Consider the following 17,882-nt stretch of genomic DNA (forward strand, 5'->3'; position numbering starts at 1 on the left):
ATCCCACAATGCACCGCCGCGACATGACGTAATTTACGCGCATCCCCGAGGTTACCAAAAACACTGGAATAAAGTCGGTGTGATGTTGGAGGTTCGATATTCGCAGATATGCGGAAATTAAGGGACCGTCTCTAAAGTTACATACGACATTGTTAAACACGATTCTAACTTCAATAGCAGTTGAAGGGAATGACTTACAGTCATAAAACCAACTGTAAAGTGTTCATCTAGGTGTCAGGTATGATGCACACCTTTTAGATTTCTGATATTTATTAAAATAAGCTATTAGATCATATGTAAATTAGATATGTATTTCTCTACAGAATGGGCCCATACACAAAATAGACATGATTTTAGACAAGATTTTAAAGCTCAATAGTATTTGAAGGGAATGATTGAAAGTCACAAAACCAACTGTAAAGTGTTCATCTAGGTGTCAGGTATGACGCACACCTTTTAGATTTTTAATATTTAACCCTACAATGCATGAAACAAAAAAACCTTCACGAATGCATAAAGGCGGTCACAATGAGCCGTACTGGATTGAATGGTTTTCTTCAAAAAGTACATGTCCTATTAATGAAATAATTTATATATATATATATATATATATATATATATATATATATATATATATATATATATATATATATATATATATATATATAGCTTTAATTTATGGTATATTTTGTGTATGGCCCCATTCGGTAGTGAAATACGTGGCAATATTTACATATGATTTAATAGTTTATTTTAATAAATATCAGAAATCTAAAAGGCGTGCTTCATACCTGACACCTAGATGAACACTGTACAGTTGGCCTTGTGACTGTACATCATTCCCTTCAAATGCTATTGAAGTTAGAAACGTGCAAACCAGTTACTAGAAGTTTTGGCACTGCGTGCAGGTGCCAAGTCCTGCTGGAAAAGGAAATCAGCACCTCCATAAAGCTTGTCAGCAGATGGAAGCATGAAGTGCTCTAAAATCTCCTGGTAGACGTTGCATCGACTCTCAACTTGAGAAAACACAGCGGACCGACACCAGCAGATGCCATGGCACCTCAAATCATCACTGACTGTGGAAACTTCACACTGGACTTCAAGCAACTGGGATTCTGTGCCTCTCCACTCTTCCTCCAGACTCTGGAACCTTGATTTCCAAATGAAATGCAACATTTACTTTCATCTGAAAAGAGAACTGAGCAGCGGTCCAGTTCTCTTTCTCCTTAGCCCAGGTAAGATGCTTCTGACATTTTCTCTGGTTCAGGACTGGCTTGACACTAAGAATGCGACATTCCTGTATTATAATTTTTTTTATTGTTATATTTTGAGATACTGGATTTTTGATTTCTATGAGCTGTAAGCCGGAATATTGGCCTTCCATACACCACATTTCCCATAATCGTCCGCTCTCAACCCTAACTAGTGTTCAGCTAATCACTGCTAGCTAAAAGCCATCTTATCTGTCACAGTGTTTTTTCTTCACGTTTACTTTGTGAATGAAACAAGAGATGTGATTTCTTCAGCCAGCTAGTCTGTGGGTGGGCTCTGTGTACAGACATAGTGAGTAAGTCAGTGAAATAGACTACAAAACAGCTTATAGTCACAGAAAGCACATTTTAATCGTTTAAAGTGTCTGAAACAAATACTTCCACAAGGAAAGATTTACTCATTCTGTTGTGGTTGCCAGAGTTACCACTTTGGATCCCTGGTAAACAAACACGTATAATTCAGCATAACATTTAATTTCCAAATGGTTATAAAATAAATTACTATAAATAATGTTTATTTAAAAAACATTAAAAAAAACAAACAGATACATTTTAAACAAGATGATATCTTACATCCTACGTCTTTTTTTTTAACAAGAGCAATTAACTGAAAAGTGGTGTTAAATTCCCCAATCTGGCAACCGTATTTCTTTTCGACTCTCCGCCTCGCAACTGATTGCGTCATCACCTGTTTTGGCGCGTGGTAATGAATTTTGAAACTTGTTTGCGGCGCGAGGGCAAGGAGAGTACATAAACGGAGGGAGTTTAGCTAAGCTAAACTAAGAAGCATCCACATGTCGTTAATAACTTACTAAATAAAGTGTTACGAATGACTAATAACGGTATTTGTTTGTCAGAATGAAAGGTTTGTCTGAAGAGTTGTGTACAATGTTGTTGACAAACAGCTGTGAGAAGTCTGAAGCGGCGCTGAGTTAGCTAGCTAGCTAGCTGCTGTGGTTAATACTTATAGTGTGTTCTCCAGGTCTCGTGGTAAGTCCTTTATTTAAAATGTGTTTAAATATTTATACGAAGTTATAACGTTAAGAAATGAAATAGAAGCTGTCTGTAAAGTCACTTGACTGTATTTAACGTTTGAGTCGTTTGGAGCGTCACAGTCACGTGACCTGGTCTCACTGTAGCTACAAATAATAAAACAAACTGAATTAATTAATAAGCTTAATTTTTTTTTATTTTAAACCCCCCCCCCAAGATCAAAGCTAACTGATATTCAAGGTAGTAATTTTATTTCTATGGTTTCCCCCCCACCCCCCAAACACACACACACACACACACACCATTGAACTGATAAATATTATCCTTTTGTGTTATTTCAGATCCATGACTGTGGGTGAGGAAAGTGAAACCGTGGGCACCCCGCTCCCTCTTCCTGTCCACTTCTCCCACGCTGAGCAGTCTTTCTCCCTGAAGAAGCGTCATCTCCTGTTCTCCTCGTCCTCTCGCTCCTCATCGTCCACCTCCCCCTCTCACCTGCTCCCTCCTCGGCCTCCGTCCAAAGGCTGCCCCCCCCTGAGCCGGGTCTTCCCTCAGCGCCGGTCCCGTTGGGCGCCTCTGTCTCAGGCTCTGATCGAAAACCCGCCGCCGCTTTCCATCTATGACCCGTCCAAGCCTCAGTCCTTCTTCAACCAGTGCTTCGTCAACCTCGGCCTTGTCGGGCACGGTTCATTCGGAGAGGTTTACAAGGTGACGATTGTGTTCTTCCATCTTTCTCTTATTTTCCCTCTCTTTAATTATAATTTTACTGCATACCTAAAGAAGTAACCTGGGCCAGTGGGTCACCGTTGGTGTCTATTTATGCTTCAGGTGCGGAGTGTTGTGGACGGGCGCGAGTATGCAGTGAAGCGTTCGGCGCAGCGTTTCCGCAGCGACGCGGAGCGAGCGTGCTGCGTTCGCGAGGCTCTGAATCACGAGCGTCTCCGTCCTCATCCTCACGTGCTGGGCTTTTACGCCGCCTGGGAGGAGGCCGAGCGGCTCTACATCCAGACTGAGCTCTGCTGCACGAGTCTGCTGCTGCACGCCGAAACGCAGCCCGCAACCGCAGGTCAGCCGCCGCGCGCTTCCATCCGTTATAGTGCTATATAAAACCTCGTTATCGTTATCCGCATTTCTTTGTGTGTTCCTCTGTAGGTGAGCAGCGTGCATGGGATTACCTGTGCGACCTGCTGTTCGCTCTGGGTCACCTACACTCGCAAGGGTTCGCCCATCTCGACCTCAAACCGGCCAATGTGTTCCTCACCCGCTCCGGCCGACTCAAACTAGGGGACTTCGGTCTGCTGCTGGAGCTGGAGCAAGGGACGGAAAACGAGCGAGTGGCGGCGCGAGGGACGAAGGAGAAACACGATGCACAGGAAGGAGATCCGCGCTACATGGCTCCTGAACTGCTCAGGGGAGACTACGGAGCTGCGGCGGACATCTTCAGGTCAACTCATGAGACATATATATATATATATATATATATATATATATATATATATATATATATATATATATATATATATATAACATAAAGTTCTTTATACTATGCGTTTATACTGGTGCTATGGGAAACCCTCAATCCTGATTGGCTAACAGGTCTGCGGCTAAATATTTTCATATCATACAGTTACATACTAAATGTATGCAAAGCTGCTGTTACATGTTTGTTTGTTTGTTTATTTATTTATTTATTGTGCTAATCTGTTTATTTCCCCATCAGCCTGGGCGTGTCCATCCTGGAGCTGGCGTGTAGTATAGAGGTTCCTAAAGGAGGCGAGGGGTGGCAGCAGCTCAGAAAGGGACTTTTACCGTCAGAATTCACTAACGGTTCGTCTGTTTTGTACGTGATGATCTCTTTTAGAAATCGCTCAGATTGATATTTCATATCAATTTGTATTTATTCTGGTAACTCGGTTCTGTTAGAGTTAATGTGTCAAATGTTAACAAAGGAGTGCGTGTGTATGTGTTTCTGTGTGTGTGTGTGTGTGTGTGTGTGTGTGTGTTTAGCCCTGTCCCTGGAGCTGCAGCATGTAATCAGGCTGATGTTAGTTTCAGATCCCAGAGACAGAGCGACAGCAGAGCAGCTCCTGTCTCTGCCTTCCGTCCGCAAACGGGGGTGGAGACGCCGACTGCGCCTCCGTCTCCGAGAGAGCTGGCTGTGTGTACTCGCCCTCGGCCAGGTGAACCATCAGGACGCTGTTAAACACTATATTTAATTAACCGTCAATCTTTATTTTATCACTATGATGTATAATGTGTGTTTTTTCCCCCCCTCCTCTTCCTGTCTCTCTGTGTTCTTTCAGTCCCTCTTCTGTGCACTCTTTGGCCTGCTCTCGACTCTAAATCTTCCCCTGATCTCTCGCCATGACCCCCCGGCACCCCGTACACCTCCTCGGGAACCCTGGGACGTCGACGGCGACCTCAGCGCCCTACAGCGCAGCAGCGCACTCTCCGACTCGGCCAGCGACGACCCGGTGTTTGTACCAGGACCACTGGTGTTGGAACACTCCCCTTCTTCATTCACACACAGGTAGAACACATTTTTTGGACGGTAACCGTGTACACGATGTATAAACACACATAAATGTGTTTCTTTCTGTCTCAACAGACTCCAGGCCAGATTCTCAGTGGGAAGCACTTCGACGCCCGCACACACCCCCTCAGACACCTCACACACACGCTCGCCCCGTCTCAGTCCGATCCGCTCGAGTTCCGCGAAACACTCCGAGCGCAGCTTCGAGCCCAAAAACCTGATCACGCTCTTCGATGAAGCTTCTCTAGAGAGTGAGCTGTAACGAGACAACGCGTCATGTTTATTCCTGCAAACGTTCTGAAAATTTTCGTAAAGCCTTCATACGTTTTCATCTTTCATTTTCTGTGTTTTTTTAAGAGACTCTGTATTATATTATATTATTACATGTCGAGAATGGTGCAGTGCTTTCTAATGTTGCTGGGTTATTTTTTTTTAAACTCTGTAAATGATCGTCCCTTCTTTTTTTTGTGATGATCGCATTAACCCGTGTACATCGTTTGTTGATGAAGCTGTCGACGACTAAAGATCGATTTGTGTTCACCCGTTTCTGTCTTTTATTTCCGCTTTTTAAAACATGATACACAACAAACATCACTTAAATCAGTCATTAGATGATGGTAATTCTGGCTGTAACATGAACGACAGGTGTATATTACACCTAATACACATAATAGAAGAAAAAAACATGTTTAACAAAGAAATACATATAATCGTTGATGTAGTCATAGATGTTCTTAAACATTAAATATAATTTGAAACCGTTAAAAAAAAACACGCGATCTGTAGTTTGTCTGTGGTGTAAGCAGAATAAAACACTCCAGAACTCGTGGTTATATGAAACGAATTAAATAATTTAGGGAGTGGAGTTATTACATACGCACTGGCAACCCTGAGTCGGATTTTAAACAGATGTGTGGTGTTGTTTTTTTTAACAATTTGGCAACCCGTCCCGGTTTAGGAGCAGCTTGTCCCGTTCAAGGCGACCGGCGAGAGGCCATATCCTAAATGGCAATCTACTCCTCAGGCACGCGCGCTATCGCTGTGAATGAATCATGGCTTCTGCACCCTCAGTAGTACACTACATATTAAAAGCGGAGCGCTTTAGGATTCGGCCGCGGTCTGTTTGTTGACTTTAGCCGGAGATGGTTTTAGCTCGCAGTAAATGATTTATTTTTTTTGGCTAAAAGTACACGTTTAGATATATATATATATACATATATATTTAATCCCAGAATAATAATTAAAAAGAGTTAAATGTTTGTCGTGAGAAGCTGAAAATAATTCCCAACTATTTATTATTATTTTTTAGCCAAGATAGCTTCGTGGTGAACTCGATATCAATTTAGCCACACAACGCTAGCTAGCTAGTTTAGCTTGTAACGATAACCGACTCTTTGAGAGAGCTCTTTTTCTTGAGTTTACTTGTGCTTCGTTTTCTGTGATTATATGTGAGGAGATTAATGTTAAAATCCTGACGTTTCAGTGTACTTTACTAAACAGCACGACTCGGGAAAGTGAAGCCTTTAATTCTGGGTCCGATTCGATTCCGTCGCTGATAGTGTGACGTCATCAGCGGTATTTGTGTGAAACCGGGACATTACTGTTACCGCGGTGTGAATTTATTTAGCTTCGGCCATGTCGAAGGTGGAGCGTCTGAACGCTCGGGTCAGTAAGCTGCTGACGGCAGCGGTGCAGGAGGTGCTGGAGGCCGTGAGGGAGACGGTGTCCGAGTACCAGGAGAAGACGGCTCGGACGCAGCGAGAGAACGAGAGACTGAGGCGAAGGTTGCAGGAGCTCATGTCCAACAGACACTCTGGTGAGAATCGTTGACAGAAACATCCTACACGTGTTAGCGAGCGGTGCGGTGTAACTGTGGCTGTGTTATTTTTTTGTTTGTTTTTTTTACAGGTGCGGAGGACGTAGCGAGACCGACCGACTCGGATTCGTTATCAAGCGGTGTCGCTCAGAAGGAAGATGAGCTCAAGCGGGAGACGGGGAGTGACCGAGATAGACTGAAATCCGGTCCTGCGGTTTCTCAGGTCGCGCATTCGTCCTCGTCCCAGCCTCAGTTTGAAGCCTCCGATCCAAAAGTCCCTTCGCTGTTCGGTGTCCGAGCCGAGGTTTCAGCGCCAGACTACGTTTCCTGTAACGTGCAGTCGCCTGAACGAACGAACTGCGCCCCTACAGATTTCACCCCGAGTGTGATCAAAACCGAAACGGAAAGCGAGGCGTATCCCAGTTACGCTTCGCAGACTTACGCTTACCGAACGGAGCACATGACCGCGCAGAGCACGCCGTCCCGCACCGCCATCGTCCCGTTTGCGCAGTTCGACGGCTCTTTACAGAGACTCATGACCGAGGACATGGAGCAGATCGGCGCCGTATTAGACGGTGACCAACCGTTAAACGGTTTATCATACCGGAGGAGCGGTTGCAGCTTCCGGGTGCGGCTGGCAGAGAAGCGCTTCTGCTGCGCGCTCTGCGGCCGCACCTTTAGCCACGCCGGCGACTTTAAGAAGCACAAGCGCGTGCACACCGGCGAGAAGCCGTACCTGTGTACGTTGTGCGGGAAACGCTTCAGCCAGTCGGGGTACCTGAAGATCCATCAGCGCTACCACACGGGAGAGAAACCGTACGCCTGCAGCACGTGCGGGAAACGTTTCAGCCACTCGAGCAATTACAAAAAACACCAACAGACTCACGTGGCCCAGAGTCTGGGCAGTAATTTAGTTTAAGAAAGTTTGTTTGGACATTCGGAGAACCGTACGATCTGGAGTTTGTTTGTTTTTTACTCAGCATGCTGGTTTTCTTCACAGCCACACTGTTTTTCAGATTATAAACACAATGTGAGAAATGCCAACATTTTATGAAAGTCTTTCTAAGAAAGACAAAAAATTTTGGCAAGTTGATTTTTAAAAATTTATTTTTTGAGTTTTCTTTTAAATTATATATATATATATATATATATATATATATATATATATATATATATATATATATATATGTGTATATGTGTATGTATGTATGTATGTATGTGTTCAAGGATGTACAATGATTTCGTAATAAATTTTTCCTTTTGTTTTCACAGCCGGATCGTGTGTGTTTTTAAACGATTGAATAATACCGTTAAACTGTGATATAAACAATGAGGTCTGACTGTGCATTCATCAGTAGATCAATACTCGCACAATTATTATTAAGCGGGTCATATGATGCTTTTTATTTTTAGGGTGTGTAATATATCTTTGTGCATGTATAAGATCTGCAAAGTTACAAAGCTTTGTACCTAACTAACTATAACAGAGAACACTGCTCCAGACCTGCCTAAAACACCTCGAATGAGGTCCAGATATCATTTCCACAAAGGTCTACGTCACAACTTGAAATATATTGTGGCTTAAAGGTACTGTAATTTATTACATTCTTAATTAATAAAAATCTTGTAAAACTGTATTTTATGTCGTCGCTTCAGGACATGACGTTGTTAAAGTGAAGAAGACAAACAAAACCATTATAACGTCGTATTGGAGTTCCTTAGATGCCGAAGCTCGATTACGTGATTAAGGGGCGTTACAGTTCCGATACAAGCTTGAAGTTTTTGGCCAATCAGAGCACTCTGGAATTTTCGGAAGGAGGGGCTTTGGAGAATCCAGAAGTCAAATCAGAGCGTTTCAGACAGACTAGGAATAGAGGTACTGTGATAATTTACAGTTTGTGAAAAATATTTATTTATTATTATTATTTTTTTAAACATTAAAGTATGTTAACCTATTCTATTACATCCAATAAACAAAACTTTTAAATCATCATACGACCTCTTTAATGTTAATAGCAGACACGTTATGAGGGGAGGAAACTCAGAGAAACGGAGGTATCGCCGTCTCTGTGACAGTTCTGACCGGTTTTAAATAAATAAACAATAAACATAGTGTGATGAAGCTGAGTTACAGTTAACCGTTAATAATAAAGCTGATTATTTTCCTTATAACTGCACATCCCAACGTGTTTTATTCCTCTTACTCCACAGCAATCTGCCAACAATTTTATGCAGGTTCAAGCAAGTGATCAGATACGAAGCTCACAGGACAAAGAAAGGCCCTGAACATGAATGTGCTGTGCTTGCGCCCTGTATTTACAGTCTTCGTTCATTCACTCATCCTTAGTTACTGCCTGGTCAGGGTTGCGGTCTTTTCAATTTTGGGCAACATTAAAGCACCTGGTGCTCTCAGGTGGAAACTGTCATCTGAATCCAGTGCACTGCAGAGTTCCTAAAGAAGTACCTCAACTATATTGAAGGTGTACAGTGCCCTCCCCATTTATTGGCACTCTTGGTAAATATGAGCAAAGAAAGCTGTGAAAAATGGTTTTATTGTTTAATCTTTTGTTAAAAAAAATACTCTGCTCTCATGGATATCAAACAATAACGAACACAACACAGGTTTATAAAAAAAATCTGTTAAATATAGGTATGCAACAATTATTGGCACCCCTATGAATTCATATGAGAAAAATATATTCGACATATATTCCCATTGATATTTTACATTTCTTTAATACACCTGAGTGACTAGGTGGTGGCTCTTTAATGTTTTGAGGCTGTTTTTCTGCCAGAAGACCTGGAAATTTTATTAGGAACCATGGAATCATGGACTCTATCAAATATCTACAGATATTAAATGAAAACCTGACTGCCTCTACCAGGTCTTCCAGCAGGACAATGATCCAAAACATATATCAAAATCAACACAAAAATGGTTTACTGACCACAAAATCAAGATCCTGCAATTGACCATCCACGTGCAATGCTTCAGTACCTTTTTCCAGACAGCAGGAGGGTGAAGAGTGTGTGTGTGAGGGGTGTGTAGGGTTATCCACAATGCTGGTGGCTTTGCGGATGCAGCGTGTGGTCTAAATGTCTACGATGGAGGGAAGAGAGACCCCAATGATCTTCTCAGCTGTCCTCACTATCCACTGAAGGTCTTACGATCTGATGCTCTCAATGGTTTGTCTGTAGAGCGTGGTGAGGATGAGTGGTGGAAGATGGTCTTTTTTCAGGCTTTGCAGAAAGTAGAGGTGCTGCTGGGCTTTCTTGGTTATGGAGCTGGTGTTGAGGGACCAGGTGAGGTTCTCTGCCAGGTGAACACCAAGGAATTTGGTGCTCTTGATGATCTCCACGGTAGAGCTGTTCAGGGCGAGTGGTCGTGCCGTGCTCTCTTGAAGTCAGCAACCATCTCTTTTGTTTTGTCCACGTTCAGACACCAGTTGTTGGCTCTGCACCAGTCCTTTAGCCACCGCACCTCCTCTCTGTATGCTGACTCGTCGTTCTTGCTGATGAGATCCACCACGGTCGTGTCATTGGCGAACTTGATGATGTGATTGGAGTCGTGCGTTGCTGCACAGTCGTGAGTCAGCAGAGTGAACAGCAATGGACTGAGCACACAGCCCTGAGGAGCCCCCGTGCTCAGCATGGTGGACCTCAGACTGAGGTCTCCCAGTCAGGAAGTCCAGGATCCAGTTGTAGATGGAGGTGTTCAGGCCCATTAGATTCAGCTTTCCAAACAGGTGCTGAGGAATGGTTGTGTTGAACGCTGAACTGAAGTCTATGAACAGCATTCCAACATAGGTGTCCTTTTTGTCCAGGTGGGTGAGGGCAGGATTTACTGTAGGGTGGTGGCGATGGCATCATCTGTTGAGCGGTTGGGACGATACACGATTTGAAAAACGGTTTGGTCTAAACAAAAGGTGCCATGTTCTAAGTTGTTTAACACATCTAGATATAAATATCAGGGAATGAAAGCTGAAATTCTGATCTGTCGTCTCATATTCATATTTCAATCCTAAAGCCAAATGTCTTCAGTGTATACAAAAGAAAATTGTCCTTGCCGTTGAAATACTTTCAGCAGGGACTGTAGATAGATGGATGGATGGATGGATGTATTTTATTGATCCCTAAGGGGAAATTTGGGGTTGTATAACTGTCATTTAATATGAATGTAGTCTGGAAATCAGGCTGAGATTTAGTAACAGCATACTCCATATCTTCTTCAATTGGGGTAAATTGTTCCTTAAAAATAATAAAACCTATATACATCACAACAATCAGTACGTTTACATGGACAACAATAATCCAATATTAATCCGATTAACCTGATATTAATACTCTGATTAAGAAACTACCATGTAAGCAGCAATTTCTGATGACCTTAATCCGACTAAAGTCATACTCGAAGTAAACACAAATGGAATTAAGACGTGTGGAGTATTCCTGTTTTAGTCGCATTATCAAAGTGCATTACAGACATGTACACACCTTAATCACACTGTTAACGTCGTGTGAGAGTTTTCACCATTCATCATTTTGGACACAGGACACGTACACACACGGCAGTGCTCAACCGTTTGACGGCAAACGAGCGCACGGCTGCGTCCGAAACTGTGTACTTACGAATTACACGTATTTCAGCTAATATATAGCAGGTAAGTACGAGGTTTCGGACACAGCCCACAGCTTCAAGCAGTCGTCTATTTGCACGTACAGCATGACAAATAACTAACTGCACTTGAAGCTTTAAAATTAAAAATCAAACACCCAAAACTGTATACGGTACCATAACGAAGACCAACTGTATGTCGATACGTGAAATTCTGGAGGGAACATCGGACGGCGTGGCGTGGGGACGTAATGACGTGTGCTGTTAATTGATAACGAGAACATGAAAGGAATATTCTAAAAGCAACTCATGTAAATACCTTAATCAGAATATTGTCATTAATTAGATTGCTGCTGTCCGTGTAAACGTAGTCATTGATAGAATTGATAGAAAGTAATGAATTGTTGCAATAACACAAAAACCGTTGTTTTTATCTATTCATCTTTTATTTTACACATATTATTTAATACATATTATTGTATAATAATAATAATAATAATAATAATAATATTTATTTATTTATTTACTTATTCATTCATTTATTTATTTAATTTTACTGGAACGCCGGCACAAAGCGCCTCCTTGTGGCGATTGCTAGCACTCTCCTCATCTGTCCTCTCGCGAGACTTTATATTTTTGGAACGTACCACTGTTACCGAACATATGGGGTACGCTTTTTCTTTACGCTTTAAAATGAACAATATTACGGTTTATTATACATAACAGGGAACACACTTATAATCATAACCATTTAAAACATTAACACTAGAAAACTATTTTACACTTTTAGATCTTTCTACATGATTTTCTGTCCAGTTTGTCGTTTCCAGAGTGTGCCCGTCTGATATAATGGTAGGCTCCGGACCCCATGCTCCTTCCTTTCTCTCTAAGATCTGCAGCCATGAGGTAACGACTTATGTCCAGCTCCGGCTGAAAATACCAATAAATATGTCTAAAACCTCACCTTACTTGAGAAGTTATTGTAAAATATGAATGTTCTTCGTAATGTGGACTGAATCCGACTTTAAGCGGTTAATAGTTGTGAATGGGAAAATGTTTTAAGGGGGAAAAAAAAACAGATTCGTGTGTGTGCGCGCGCATGCAGGCAGGCCTCGAGTCGTATCATGGCTCGCGCTGCTCACCAACTAATGGCTTTTTTTTGGCTCCTGTCAAAGGAAAGCGTTTCCTGAGGCGAATTTGTGTTGACCTTCGGGTCGGAAATAGCGGCGTGGAGCGGGTTTTGGGGTTTAAGTGAAGTTTTTAACGTGATAAATTTCCACAGCGTCGACTTTTTAAACGTTGACGTCTTTTAACTTTTCAGCTAGCCACGTTAGCTTCTCTTAGCTTGCTAGCTAGCAGTCTGACGGTTAGCCGGTTTAGTCCAGCGCGAAGAAAGTTTACAGACCAAACACTCACTGTACTTCACTTCAGAAAAATCCCACTTATTAAGACTTAATTCTATGTCGTGTGCGTATTACTTATTCCTTTAATCATGTACGTCAGAATTAGCATAAATATACAGCAAACCTGTTGTATGTTCTGCTCGTGTCGTGTGTGTACCTAATAAACACTTAGCAACACTTTATGTATTATGCATTATGAACTCTATGTAGTTCATTAATATGGTGTGTGTGTATTTATTCAGCATGCTCAGGCTCCAGAAGCGCTTGGCCTCCAGCGTCTTGCGCTGTGGCAAAAAGAAGGTCTGGCTCGATCCAAATGAAACCAATGAGATTGCCAACGCCAACTCTCGTAAGTTCTTCGCTAGTTCTTTTGAACTTTAATTGACCGAGATCAGTCGGTATTTTGTGCGAAAGGCTTCATACGTACCTTTCGTGTGTGTGTGTGTTGCAGGTCAGGCAATCAGGAAACTGGTGAAGGATGGTCTCATCATCAAGAAGCCCGTCACTGTGCACTCTCGCGCCCGATGCCGCAAAAACACGCTGGCTCGCCGCAAGGGTCGCCACATGGGCATCGGTACGTGCCTTTGAAAGATCCTGCTTTTCAGTGTCGTCTTCGGTGATAACGCGATGGCGATGATAACGTTTCGTCATGTCTGTCTCTCCCTCCGCAGGTAAGAGAAAGGGTACGGCGAATGCTCGTATGCCCGAGAAGCTTTGCTGGATGCGCCGGATGCGAATCCTGCGCCGCTTGCTGCGTCGCTACAGGGAGTCCAAGAAGATCGACAGGCACATGTACGGCCCAGTATCCGGCTTACTTGGACATACAGCTTTGGAGTTGTTCCCTTCTGCGGGGTTTACATGCGTCTACAATCTTTTATTTAGGGTTTAGTTTATAGTTTTATTGTAGGCGTTTGTGAGGAAAAACCTTAATGTGTCATAAAACTGGCATGTTGATATTATATTAGATCTTTAATGATTATTTTGATGATCGGTTATAATCGCTATTCCTTTGATTAGTCGGACTAAAAGGCTAATTAATGGAAATAAATAGAAATGTGTGTTCCTGTTATGCCCAGTGTTGTCCTTCAAACACTGAAGGCTGTGAAAAAGGTATTAAATGGATCTATGTGGGCTGTTGTACGTCGTGCAAAGGATTAAAAAAAATATTAACTACTTGTTCACGAGCTTTAAAGCAGATGTTTAATCACTAAATTTAAAAATGCTAAAAAACAAAACAAAAACGAAAGTACAAACTAAGAGGTTGAATATCCTGCAAGAACACACATTCACTCGTTTGAACACAGCATGTTGCTTTATTCTGTAAACCTATGACACATTACATTTTTTATTTTATATATATATATATATATATATATATATAACAATTACGTGTTATAACCCCATTACTTACCGCTCTCATAAAAAACAATTACTTTTGTTTCTAAACATAGCATCAAACATCATATTTGATCAGAAATTAATATTTTAGTCAGTTGTCGTGCGCTGTTTGATTGCGCTCATTTAGTGGCGTTTAACTGAGACTCGCTTGCTGTAAGGACGAACCTTTCTGTAAAATGAGAACACTGTCGCAAAGGACTTGTAACATTTTAGAGATAAGGATATACAAATGTGAAGATGTGATTTCTGCTCTGGTGTCTGGAACACATTAAGCATCTGACAGGACAAGCCACGTTAATACACTTACTTACACTTATCCACAGTGACGTCACAGACCTGATTAATCCTTCATGACATTTGTTGTTGATTACTTATCGATTAGTCGTCCTTGCTAAGAGGAAGAAAGCCCAGCATGTCTTACAGGTCACTAAAGCTGAAGATGCACTTTAATTAACGCTGTGTGAATGTCTGACCTGTGTGCAGGTACCACAGCCTGTACCTGAGGGCCAAAGGTAACGTGTTCAAGAACAAGCGTATCCTCATGGAGCACATCCACAAGCTGAAGGCAGACCGAGCCCGCAAGAAGCTCCTCTCGTAAGTCGCACCACACAACCCGTCACGAGATCTCGATATCGAAACCTGTAGTTCACTACTACTAAACCTTCACGCTGTTTCAGCACTGATGTTAAACCATCCAGGTTGAAGTACAGGATCAGGTACCAGTATAGCAAGAGTTCAACTAATGGACTCCTATGCAGATTTTCAATCCCCTTTAAACGGGGATTTAAAGGAGTTTTAGCGTTTTCTTGACGTTTGAGCGCTTAACTTTCTCATCATGCAGCTCTATACGGAAGGGAACAGACTCGTGGCAGAAGGAGTCCAGCTTGTACATCAGTAAGCTGTATATTAAGAGAGAAGCAGTGTCATACCTTTTTGTGTCAGCATTCTGATTCTTCATACATAGTCTCGTCATTCAGAACAGCGAGAACCACTTTCACACGGTTTGACGGACATGTTCGACGACCACTCGGACTACTCCCTGCAGTCTTATTCGAAAGTTCTACGAGCTAGTCTCAGAGTCTGTTTCGCATCTGTTCGTGTCTGATTTCCAGCAGGGACCGAGTCAGACTGAGTTACTGTAGCACATTTTAGAGTTCACACCGAAACACTAGGTCCAGCTATCCGCAGTAAGGCGCGAGACGAGCCGCTCCTCCTCCCTGGAGGACAAGAATCACGTCTTGGGAAATGTATTTGAACAGCCACTAAGGTTTTTTCTCGTCTGTGCGCAGTGACCAGGCCGAGGCTCGTCGCTCAAAGACCCGCGAGGCACGGAAACGCCGTGAAGAGCGACTGCAGGCCAAGAAGGAAGAGATCATCAAGAACCTGTCCAAGGAGGAGGAGGGCAAGAAATAAACCTCCATCTGTCGTTTATTCTAATAAACCACCCACAAAAGTGAAAATGCTTCAGAGTCTTTTCTTTATGTGCGCTGAATCCAAACCCAGATTCGTGATGTGGGGCTTTTCTCCCAAACACCACTGTGTCGATGGAGAAACGTGGCTCGTCTCGAATTGGGTATTAGTAGTGCACTAGCTGTAGTGTGATGGTTCTAGGGGATGCTTGTCAAAAAGACAGCACGCACTGTTAATACCTAAACTAGCTGTTCTATTATTATTATTATTATTATTATTATTATTATTATTACTATTATTGAACATGTCAGGCAATCAGGAATGACCACTTTAAAATAAATAAATACCTAAAATGTTTGAACATAACATTTGTGGAATATCACTGACTAAGTGAAAGTACATTCTTATTCACACTTCTTTAGAAATATAAAACTGGCTTAGTTTGTTACATCATGACTTAAAAATGTAAAGCATAAAGTCATTGTTACATGAGTGTTTTTTTCCCCCTTCAGGCTTTCTAATGTTTCAAATACAAGCGAGTAAAATGTGTGTAAAATTGAGCTTCGAACACGTTCTATCCTGTTTCGTCTAAAAACAGCAAGACCATTTAGAGTAGTTACAATCCCAAGACAGAAGTACGCACACACTGCTGACTGTAAGTGTTAAGAAAAATGTTGGTGACATTGTTTTATTAATTTATTTCAACGAGAAAGTTTTATTTAATATTAACCTGGGGTCTTAATTTAATCTGTAGTTACAATGTATGGCCACTAGATGGCTCACAGAACTGATAATTTTATCAACAGTGTACTGTTGTTTTTTTCTTCTTTTGTTTAGAGAGACATAAAATAAACTTTTTTGTTACCTGAGCGATAAGTCTTTAGGAACCATTAGGAATAACACCTTCCATTAAACTGCAACTGCAGAGGACCCAAAAGGCATTAAATTCCATTACGCACCATTAGAGATTATTGATTGTTTCATATTTTTTATTTTACATCATGATAACATGCTGCACTGAAAAGCAAGACCATTGTGTTGCTTGTGTTGTGCTTTTTAATTTATTTTTTTTATGGTTAGCGCGTTTGCTGGGATTGGGGGGTTCGAATCCCGCCATTGCCCTGTGCTGCTGGGGTTTCCTCTGCGTTCTCCGGTTTCCCCCCCAGTCCAAAGACATGCGCTGTACGCCCATAGGCATTTCCAAACTGTCTGCTGTGTGTGTGATTGTGCTCTAATGTGCCCCAGGGTGTATCCGAGTCCCCATGGATAGTCTCCAGACTCGCCGCGTAGGACCCGAAAAGACGAGTTTGTCTAATTCGCCTGATTATATCTAACCCTTAACTGTTTGCATGTATGTGAGGTTCATTTCTCCACGCAGACGCTGAATCACTGCTGAGTCACTAGACCGAGCTTTTATAACACTTTTCCCTGGCTAACTAACTTCATTCACTGCAGAAAGAACTCACGGTTCAGGCGAATGAAAAGAGGTGAGCGTCGGAGGAGTCGCCTAAACCCACGGGAGTCTTTCGAATCTCTTCTAAGGGCTGAAATAATAAACCCCCCAAATATATCAAGGCTGTGTCCCAAACGTGCCTCTGCGATCGAACAGTTATTAGAACCGGTGCGGACTCGAGTTCAGAGACGCAGCCTCACAAAGAAATGTCACCGTAAAATACAGCGCTATTCGTAGTGTTTGGAAGCATTTGGAATATTTTTTACTTTTTTATTGTACTTTTATGGACAATCCTGTCTGCTTTTAAAAGACGCCTGGGATATTAACGCTTTTATTTCGGTTGTGTTTCAGTGCTGTGATGATTTGGTGACAGTAATTACAGTCTTGGTGCTAGAGCGCTCAGACTATTAACTGTGTAATAAAGATGCAAATTTGTGTCATCTTCGTGACAGATGCTAAATGTCCCTTTAGAAAACTAACTGACCTTGACTTTTTTCTTTCTTTCCCCGAAACAGCAGCGAGACAGGAGTCTGTTTGCTTTACTGAAAAGCACTCAGCACATAAAACCTAAATTTCCTGTGGGAATTATAGTGGTCTTCAGTGTGTGTCTGTCTCCTGGGGATTTCATTAATAGCATAGTAAACATTGGTGAGCGGACATTACTGAAACATTAACCAGAGGGGAATACGCTGCTATTTTTGCTGAATTAAAAACAAAACAAATAAAACTGCTTTGCATTTCCTTTCCAACTTTTGCTCGAGTACCTCGTTTATGTAACTCGAGCCCCTGATCAGGACCCGAACTCTGTCTCGTTACTGCTTTTCAAGTTAAAATAAACGAAGAAATAAATCTTACCTGACATACACTTATCCATCTTCTATAGCGCTTATCCTTTTCAGGGTCACGAGGAACCCGGAGCCTACCCCAGGGAGCATGGGGTACAAGGCGGGGTACACCCTGGACAGGGTGCCAATACATACACTTATCCAA

At 42.1% G+C, this 17,882-nt stretch overlaps 3 protein-coding genes across 4 annotated transcripts; all 3 read left to right on the forward strand.

The window, feature by feature from the left end:
• The first annotated feature begins 797 nt into the window (after nucleotides 1-797).
• On the forward strand, nucleotides 798-5,337 carry pkmyt1 (protein kinase, membrane associated tyrosine/threonine 1). 2 transcript variants are annotated; one of them, XM_017483629.3, is made up of 8 exons: nucleotides 798-1,235; nucleotides 2,606-2,972; nucleotides 3,093-3,330; nucleotides 3,417-3,708; nucleotides 3,985-4,091; nucleotides 4,272-4,444; nucleotides 4,568-4,794; nucleotides 4,873-5,337. In XM_017483629.3, the coding sequence occupies exons 2-8, from the start codon at nucleotides 2,610-2,612 to the stop codon at nucleotides 5,057-5,059; spliced, it is 1,587 nt and encodes a 528-aa protein (XP_017339118.1). In that variant the 5' UTR covers nucleotides 798-1,235; nucleotides 2,606-2,609; the 3' UTR covers nucleotides 5,060-5,337. The 2 variants fall into 2 exon arrangements, with proteins under 2 accessions (XP_017339118.1, XP_017339116.1); XM_017483627.3 differs by lacking the exon at nucleotides 798-1,235 and adding an exon at nucleotides 1,946-2,261.
• Nucleotides 5,338-5,481: 144 nt separating this feature from the next.
• On the forward strand, nucleotides 5,482-7,722 carry LOC108273929 (zinc finger protein 629). Its single transcript, XM_017483630.2, has 2 exons — nucleotides 5,482-6,613; nucleotides 6,706-7,722. The coding sequence occupies exons 1-2, from the start codon at nucleotides 6,433-6,435 to the stop codon at nucleotides 7,530-7,532; spliced, it is 1,008 nt and encodes a 335-aa protein (XP_017339119.1). The 5' UTR covers nucleotides 5,482-6,432; the 3' UTR covers nucleotides 7,533-7,722.
• Nucleotides 7,723-12,119: 4,397 nt separating this feature from the next.
• Nucleotides 12,120-15,485, forward strand: LOC100305049 (ribosomal protein L19). Its single transcript, NM_001200284.1, is given in 6 exon segments — nucleotides 12,120-12,134; nucleotides 12,874-12,980; nucleotides 13,083-13,205; nucleotides 13,303-13,423; nucleotides 14,513-14,623; nucleotides 15,319-15,485. Coding segments are annotated over 6 exon segments (591 nt in total). The 5' UTR covers nucleotides 12,120-12,129; the 3' UTR covers nucleotides 15,443-15,485.
• The last annotated feature ends 2,397 nt before the right edge of the window (nucleotides 15,486-17,882 follow it).

The sequence above is a fragment of the Ictalurus punctatus genome, chromosome 13 (genome assembly GCF_001660625.3).
Source record: "Ictalurus punctatus breed USDA103 chromosome 13, Coco_2.0, whole genome shotgun sequence".
Taxonomy (NCBI): Eukaryota; Metazoa; Chordata; class Actinopteri; order Siluriformes; family Ictaluridae; genus Ictalurus; species Ictalurus punctatus.

Excerpts from the sequence above, each read along its gene's own strand:
- pkmyt1 (XM_017483629.3), top strand. The coding sequence starts at position 2,610 with ATGACTGTGGGTGAGGAAAGTGAAACCGTGGGCACCCCGCTCCCTCTT. Across the intron at positions 2,973-3,092 it reads CATTCGGAGAGGTTTACAAG|GTGCGGAGTGTTGTGGACGG; the intron begins GTGACGATTGTG and ends TTTATGCTTCAG. Across the intron at positions 3,331-3,416 it reads AACGCAGCCCGCAACCGCAG|GTGAGCAGCGTGCATGGGAT; the intron begins GTCAGCCGCCGC and ends GTTCCTCTGTAG.
- LOC108273929 (XM_017483630.2), top strand. The coding sequence starts at position 6,433 with ATGTCGAAGGTGGAGCGTCTGAACGCTCGGGTCAGTAAGCTGCTGACG. Across the intron at positions 6,614-6,705 it reads CATGTCCAACAGACACTCTG|GTGCGGAGGACGTAGCGAGA; the intron begins GTGAGAATCGTT and ends TTTTTTTTACAG.